This window comes from Oratosquilla oratoria, chromosome 28, assembly GCF_046742065.1.
Source record: "Oratosquilla oratoria isolate Oo_2021 chromosome 28, ASM4674206v1, whole genome shotgun sequence".
NCBI lineage: Eukaryota > Metazoa > Arthropoda > Malacostraca > Stomatopoda > Squillidae > Oratosquilla > Oratosquilla oratoria.
Window position 1 is genome coordinate 39,986,548 of NC_134804.1, and position 8,077 is coordinate 39,994,624.

The window sequence follows — 8,077 nt, forward strand, 5'->3', positions numbered from 1 at the left end:
TGCGTTATGTCGCCCTGGCTGTTCAACTTATACATGGATGGGGTGGTGCGAGAGGTGAATGCTAGGGTAGTGAGTCAGGGATTGGAGATGGTTAAAGAAAATGGAGAAAAGTGGGAGGTGAGCCAGCTGTTGTTTGCGGACGACACTGCGCTTGTGGCAGGGTCAGAGGAGGGGTTGAGGAAGCTGGTGGCAGAGTTTGGGAGAGTATGTGATAGAAGAAAGCTAAAGATAAATGTGGGTAAAAGTAAGGTGATGAGATGTACAAGGGGTGAAAGTGGCAGTAGACTGGAAGTGAACATTAAGGGAGAGCGACTGGAGGAAGTGGATAGTTTTAGATACTTGGGTGCAAGTGTAGCAGGAAAAGGTGGAGTGAAGGTGGAGGTAGAATGTAGATTGAGAGAAGCGAGTAAATGCCTTGGTGGTTTAAAGAGTGTAATGAGGAATAGACATTTGGGAATGGATGCGAAGAGGAGACTGTATGAAGGAGTGATTGTGCCAACAGCACTGTATGGGGCAGAAACGTGGAACATAAGAGAAGAAGAGAGAAGGAGTTTGAATGTGTTTGAGATGAGGTGTCTGAGAAGTATGGTGGGGGTTACTAGGCTGGAAAGAATGAGTGAAGAAAGACTAGTAAAAGAGGTATGGAAGGCAGATGTGGGGGGAGTGAACATGAGGGGACGTCCTAGGATGAGGTGGATGGATGGGGTGAAGGGGGCTTTGGGGAAGAGGGGAATGTCTGTTGAGGAAGGAAGGGAGAGGACGGAAGACAGAGGTGAGTGGAGAATGGTTGTATATGGATGATGTTGTGACTGCATGAGGAGGAATGGGCGGGGGGGTGGGGGTGGGGTAGTATGTGTGAGTAAATTTTGACGCAGCCCGAAGGGATTTCTCCCCGTCCTCGCCTTATATGCAAAGGGGGACGGAGAGGGGGGTCGCCGATTAAATGAAGCGGCCTTGCTGTGGATGTACTGTGTCTTGCGACACTGCTTCTGACCCAGGGCGGTGGGCAGGGTGCAGGGATGACCCGTCATCCAGGAGGTGCTCAGATGAGAGGAAGGGTGGGAGGGGTGTGGAGTGTATTTAGGGATGAAATGGGTGGGAGTGTTTTTATGCCTTTCCCTTTTTGGCTACCTCCCTTGGAAGGGGGAAAAAGCCTTGGTATATGTATGTATGTATTATCTTTCACTCGGTCACCGACAACGGAAAACTTGAGTGATTTCGTATTGGCTAATGCTATTGTTAGACAAATTCATTCATCAATGAGAAGCACCATGTATCTCTGAGTTACGTTTATTTTTTTCCCACGAAACCTTGGTCATTCACGGGCGTATTTGGTCACATTTTTTTTCCAGATGAGCAACGGGCTACACCAGACCCAACTACAGAGGGCTTGGCTCTTCGGGCGAGCTCGCTTCACTCGCAGGCACCTTCAGCCAACCAGTCGTATCCCTTGCCGTGACGTTACCGCTCTCAGCCAATCAGTCGCCTCCCTTGCCGAGACGTCACCACTTTCTCAACCAATTAGGGGCCGGAGGGGATTTCCGGTTTTCGGTCCGACTTAGATCGATATTATTTTATTAGTATATAGATCACCCAACGATTTCATTCAGCTTAGAGGAGCCTCTCATTAATTTTTTTCATAACTATTTCGATAAACTTGTCCCGGTGAACCGTACAATGATAAGTGGATTGAATATGTCACACTTAAAGGATTTTGGTCAAATGAACACCAGACAATGTTCATAAACCTCCTAAGGGAGCACAGATTCCACTTAGTGTGACTATCGATAACCATTGGGAGTTAGTGAATGCTTAGCGATGTAATTTAGTGTTCACATCGTCTCCTGGAGTCTAACAAAGAATAGCAGTTCATAAGTGTCTACATGACGAAAGGGCCCTAGAGGAGTTTCTTGCTGCGAAGTGTCGGATAATCGATATGATTTAGTGTTCACGTCGTCTTTAGGAGTCTAAAGATGAACAGTAATACATAAGTGTCAGATACGAGAGGAAAGGAAGGTTGAAGAACTTTTGGACCCTGGAAGAGCCTCTTGTCACTAAAGGCTTAATAACTAATGAGCCAGCTAAAACCCGTTAATCCCTTATAGCACATTGGATCGAGTTTATCGCCTGTAAGGACTAAGCTTAAGGGGATCTCTGGACGTCATAGGGTCAATTAAGATTCTCAATTAAAAGGATTAATATGACCTTGGGTCAGATAATGAATTTTCTAATTGTGTCCACAAACTCAAAGAGAGAGAGAGAGAGAGAGAGAGAGAGAGAGAGAGAGAGAGAGAGAGAGAGAGAGAGAGAGAGAGAGAGAGAGAGAGAGAGAGAGAGAGAGAGAGAGAGAGAGAGAGAGAGAGAGAGAGAGAGAGAGAGAGAGAGAGAGAGAGAGAGAGAGAGAGAGAGAGAGAGAGAGAGAGAGAGAGAGAGAGAGAGAGAGAGAGAGAGAGATAGAGAGAGAGAGAGAGAGAGAGAGAGAGAGAGAGAGAGAGAGAGAGAGAGAGAGAGAGAGAGAGAGAGAGAGAGCGAGAGAGAGAGAGAGAGAGAGAGAGAGAGAGAGAGAGAGAGAGAGAGAGAGAGAGAGAAGAGAGAGAGAGAGAGAGAGAGAGAGAGAGAGAGAGAGAGAGAGAGAGAGAGAGAGAGAGAGAGAGAGAGAGAGAGAGAGAGAGAGAGAGAGAGAGAGAGAGAGAGAGAGAGAGAGAGAGAGAGAGAGAGAGAGAGAGAGAGAGAGAGAGAGAGAGAGAGGAGAGAGAGAGAGAGAGAGAGAGAGAGAGAGAGAGAGAGAGAGAGAGAGGGAGAGAGAGAGAGAGAGAGAGAGAGAGAGAGAGAGAGAGAGAGAGAGAGAGAGAGAGAGAGAGAGAGAGAGAGAGAGAGAGAGAGAGAGAGAGAGAGAGAGAGAGAGAGAGAGAGAGAGAGAGAGAGAGAGAGAGAGAGAGAGAGAGAGAGAGAGAGAGAGAGAGAGAGAGAGAGAGAGAGAGAGAGTTGCCCAAGGGGTACCGAACCCTGGTCTACCCATCTACAAGGCGACCTCAAAGCTCAAAGCACCGTGAGGACACGCTGGGTTGCTCTTGAATTCCCTCGGGCTTCCTGAGTCAGGCTTTGGCTTTTTCTGTCGTCGGTCACGCTTCTGGCTGACTGGCCTGGCTTCGGCCGCCCCAGACGCAACGCAAGGAAGACTTTTTTCCCCCCTTGGTTCTATTCATCTATCTCTATTGTCCCCAACGCCTGCGTGGTGATATTTCAGATTCAGATATTTTTTTGGAACCTTGAGATGGTGGGGGAAACTTGTCGATTTTTCTCTCTCTCTTAATTCACTCATTTTAGAGTTGATGAAACTTAATTTAAAGTTTGAAGGTTTTCTTCCGCTGAAAGGAATCGCTTGGTTGGAAGAGTTTCTGGTCCTGACGTCTATAAAACTGGTCTTCAGCTGAATAAAATCGTCTGTCGTCTGTCAGAGAGAAAAAATAAAAGAATCGAAAAAAAGATCAGAGGAGATCAGGCATTTTGTGACGTCACCCTCTGACGTCATATCTCGATGTCAAAACTTTCTTGAAGAAGAAAAGAAAACGTCGACGCAGAGCTGACGGTTTATCTAAAGATATTTTTTTTTCCATAACCACAACAAAGAACAGAAAGAAAAGCTAACGAGAAAAAAAGGAAGGGAACGCATACAGTCTTTGATATATGCTTTTTTGATTACAAAAAAGGCAAACGAAAAAAAAAGAAAAGAGAAAGATGCAAACCGAAGTTCTGGAAAGAAGGTATCCAAGAGAAAAAGTTGAAATACGTCAAGACTTCTCGACTGGAGAACTAAGAGAGTATGTGGTTCATCGCCGCTTCTTTCCTAAGGAGATGCACAGTGCAGAAATTAATGTAGTTACAGCGAGGTCAAACCAGATTATTTAATTCAGTACTGAAGTAAAATCTAATGGCCTAACAAACAGCAGTATAGCGCAGGGTCTCTGTGTAAGTCGAGGAATATTGCTTGATATTCTTAATTTTGTGTCTGTCAGAAAAATAAGATAAAATCCTGTGATGAATAAAAAACCTGGAATGACTATGATTAAGAAAATTAAATGGACCAACGATCTAACTGTTCATAGTTTTTTTTCGTAGCAATTTTCATGTCCATTTCATTTAGCGTAACTCACTGTCAAGGCGTTTCTAGGAGGACTATTGAAATGAACCACGAAATTATCCTAATGCATGTAATGCACTGTATGTATATGTACTGTAAACATTGCACTGTGCTAATGCATGCAAACAAATGTAATGCACACAACTATAAAAGATAAAGAAAAGGAACAATATTACAGTGGTATGCATTTCAGTATTTCAGGCATTTATATCAGATAATATATTGCAGAGTAGAATTAACTATGATCTTTCCGGTTATACGAACTATCGATTTTTTGGGTATTTTTACATTTTTTCAATGTATTTTTTTCCGTAGAATCCGAAAATAACATTGTTTTTTTTTGGAGAAATGGATAGATAAAAAGTTATTCAACTTTAAAGTTATTTATTTCCTATGCATTACTGAAGAAATGCAAACTTTGATTTTTCCTTTCTTTTATCAAATGTAAGACATACATTCTTTGATGTTTTCAATCTTTTATCAAATAAAGACCTCTTTTCCTTCAAAAGAATTACTTTACGTCAAAATTACTTATATCTAGCAATATTTGTTCAAAATATTGGTCCTTTTCTATACGTTTCCGCCACACAAACTCGCAGAGATAAGAATCAATCATTTGTCGGTGAATCCCTCCTTGGCGTTTTTTCTTCATTTTCAAGCTATGCCACATACTTTCAACCGCTTGAGTGTTTGCACCTGTTTTAGGGTCTACAAAATTCTCGGAGTGATTCACAGTGCAGTGTTTATGATTATATCCATCAAGTAGTGATATGCCGTCGTACGCTTTCCAAAGGTCGCTTATTATTGTTGTTCCAGGTCGAATGCTCCTTTTTATGCATTGTGTCAGTGTTTCAGCATTTCTTCTTGGAACAGCATACAAAAAACATTCTTTGGTTTCTCTGCATACTCCACCAAAGACCCATTGCTCTGGTAGCTCTCTTCCTCTGTTGTATTTTCTCTTGCTGAAATGAGTTTCATCAATTTCCACCGTTGTATCAGGTCCGCCAATGACCATTGGGGTTTTCAGCAATGTTTCAGCACATACCTGGAAAGGATAGGTTAGGTTAGTTTAGGTTAGGTTAGGTTAGGTTAGGTTAGGTTAGTTTATTGATATTTACTTACCTCTCTGAGATAATTGTTGAAATCGACTGCTGTATCCTTGTTGATTTCAATCTCATCGTTGCAGTAATTAGAGCTTGTGTAGTCTTTTGCCCATGAATATATGAAAATAATGATTTTTGTCAAAGGTAATTTTGAGCCCTCCAGCCAAGTATTTTTACGAACTGTAACATTTTCCTGACCACAACTTGATTTGTTGCAACGCCATTTAGCGCATCCATTCATTTCTTTTAGTTCCATTTCATGCTTTCTTTGGCATTTTTTGCTCTGTGGTATAATATTCTTCTCTTGAAGGAATTTTGCCGCATCAAGCTCTGTTTTAATATTCTCAAATAGCCACTTTAGATTGTATTTAGTATTCATATTAACCTAAATAACGTGATTTTTGCCCTGAAAGAGAGGAAAAATGAAAGTTAGCATTTCTTCAGTATTACATAGGGAATAAATAACTTTAAAGTTGAATAACTTTTTACCTATTGGTTTCTCAAAAAAAAAACAATGTCATTTTCGGATTGTACGGAAAAAAATACATTGAAAAAATGTAAAAATACCCAAAAAATCGATAGTTCGTATAACCGGAAAGATTCCTTAACCCATTCAACTCCGATGACAAGATGTCTTGTCATTTGGTCAAATAAAACAAAAAATCATAATAAAACAACAAAATGTTTGATGATCAAACAGCACAAGAAAAATATGACGTCATCAGTCCTCCTCGCGGAGGACTGATGACGTCATATTTTTCTGGTGCTGTTTGATCATCAAACATTTTGTTGTTTTATTATGATTTTTTGTTTTTATTTGACCAAATGGACAAGACATCTTGTCATCGGAGTTGAATGGGTTAACTATATTACAATGTTACAGATCTGAAATCTTCATGCACGGATAAGACAAAGGAAAATATACTGAATTATAGTAGATAAATGACTAGAACTTACCTCATGCTATAGTTGTGAATAGTTCATAATGACATGTTCAAACGCATAAGGCACGGACAGTGGAAACTGCACTTGGTACAATTAATTCTAAAATATCAATGATGTCCTGAAAAGAAACGAGGGAGAAAATGTAACCATGAAAACTTTTCTAATCTCTCTCACACATCTGACTGCTGAGGTTTTAAGGCCTACTGTAGTTACTTTTTACTGAAACGAGAATTCAGTTGCTGACTAAGAAATAACATGAAAAAATAGCACGACTTTCATCATAAAAGGACACCAACGAATTATCGTAGGATTTCCTATAATCTTCTCGACTTTACATATCAAACCACAAAATATATCCCTTGCCTAGATATAGACCAAACTCAGGAACAAAGTCCGATTATTATGATAAAGATTAGAATGATGTGAATGGTGACAGTCAGGCGATGGAGAGATACAGAATCTCGAACTGTTTCGACTCTCGAGTCGAGGGAGGCAGGGAGGGAGGGAGGGAGGGAGACTCCTGCTGGCCAAGCGCCGTACTGCGGCACGTCCTACTAGCTGTTGGCAACTGGCCCGCCCGCCCGCCCGCCCCACTCGTCCGCACGCCCTCGATGTGTGAAGAGCATGAAGTTACACACGCGCACACACACACACACACACACACACACACACACACACACACACACACACACACACACACACACACACACACACACACACACACACACACACACACACACACACACACACACACACACACACACACACACGGGCGTGCGCACGCACAAGCACACATTATGTAGTCACAAATGATATAGTCATACACATACTAATGTATGCATATACACGTATTTGTGTGTATCAATACGTAGGTACATACACACATATGCATGCATACATACAAATAAACACATGCACACACACAGTGATACGGTCCTGGACTGCCAGCTCAGCGCTGCCAAGATCGTCCCACACTCAGGTTTGAAAAGTGCATGACGACGACAACACTGCAAGTAACCATCCTCTCCTTTGTGCAAGGAGTCGGTGTATGTGTGTGTGTGCGTGTGTGAGGTCACAACATTACTCATAGATAGGGCCATATGAGCTCTCATACATTATGGAAATAGCTGTTGATCACTAGTCCAGCATGTGATCCATGGCCATGGTGGATCACACGCCGCACACATATACCGAATGTTTTTGTATATATGATGTGTCAAGATGACATGATGAGTAGCACTGAAGGTCTTGAGGGATTGGGTGCAAGATGGAGGGCTCAAAGGTTGAAAGGGGGAGACGAAGAAAAAAGAAGAAAAAGTGGGAAATACGAAAATGAAAATGTTACAGTCCTGAATTTTTAAAATCGAGCCAACGGATGGGGGGTGGGGGTGAGTGCTGTAAATCTTCACTCACTCCCCCCCCCCTCCCATTGGCGGCAAACGTGAGGGGGTATCAGGAAGGCAAATGGAAACAGAAACGGTGAGGGAAGGAGATGGAGTCTGTAGAAATAGGAAATGAGGATTTATAAAGTGATTCCTGAATCATAACAATGGCTGAAGACAAACTTAAAATAAAATGTAATGAGGCCGTAGAAAAAATGTAAATTCAACCTGGAAAGAGAGGGGAAATAGCGAACAAGAATTTATAAAATGACTTGATAACCATTTGTCTAAATTTTGAATCATAACGATGTGGAATGAGGCCGAAGGAAGAATATAAGCTAGACCTGAAAAATAGGGAAATTGTAAATGGGAGATATGATAGACGTGAGGACAATGGATGAAAGAGTTGTTTAATGGGCAAATGGGAATGATACACATAAAAAAAAAGAAATCGAGAAAGGAATGTATACAGGACTGAGTCACGACGGTTTGCATCTGGAAGCGAC

The 8,077-nt window shown here is 41.8% G+C and overlaps 1 protein-coding gene across 1 annotated transcript; it reads right to left on the reverse strand.

The window, feature by feature from the left end:
• Positions 1-1,832: 1,832 nt before the first annotated feature.
• LOC143040496 (uncharacterized) lies at positions 1,833-5,773 on the reverse strand. Its single transcript, XM_076211589.1, has 4 exons — positions 5,264-5,773; positions 4,657-5,186; positions 3,946-4,009; positions 1,833-1,967 (listed from the first exon to the last, which is right to left on the reverse strand). Exons 1-4 carry the CDS (start codon positions 5,621-5,623, stop codon positions 1,833-1,835), a joined length of 1,089 nt encoding a protein of 362 aa, XP_076067704.1. The 5' UTR covers positions 5,624-5,773.
• Between the last annotated feature and the right edge of the window lie 2,304 nt (positions 5,774-8,077).

Bases quoted from the DNA above. Each gene is read 5' to 3' on its own strand.
- LOC143040496 (XM_076211589.1), bottom strand. From the start codon at position 5,623: ATGAATACTAAATACAATCTAAAGTGGCTATTTGAGAATATTAAAACA. The intron at 5,187-5,263 runs GTAAGTAAATAT...TATCCTTTCCAG, and splicing joins TCAACAATTATCTCAGAGAG to GTATGTGCTGAAACATTGCT. The intron at 4,010-4,656 runs GTAATTCTTTTG...TTTTTCTGACAG, and splicing joins ATAAGTAATTTTGACGTAAA to ACACAAAATTAAGAATATCA.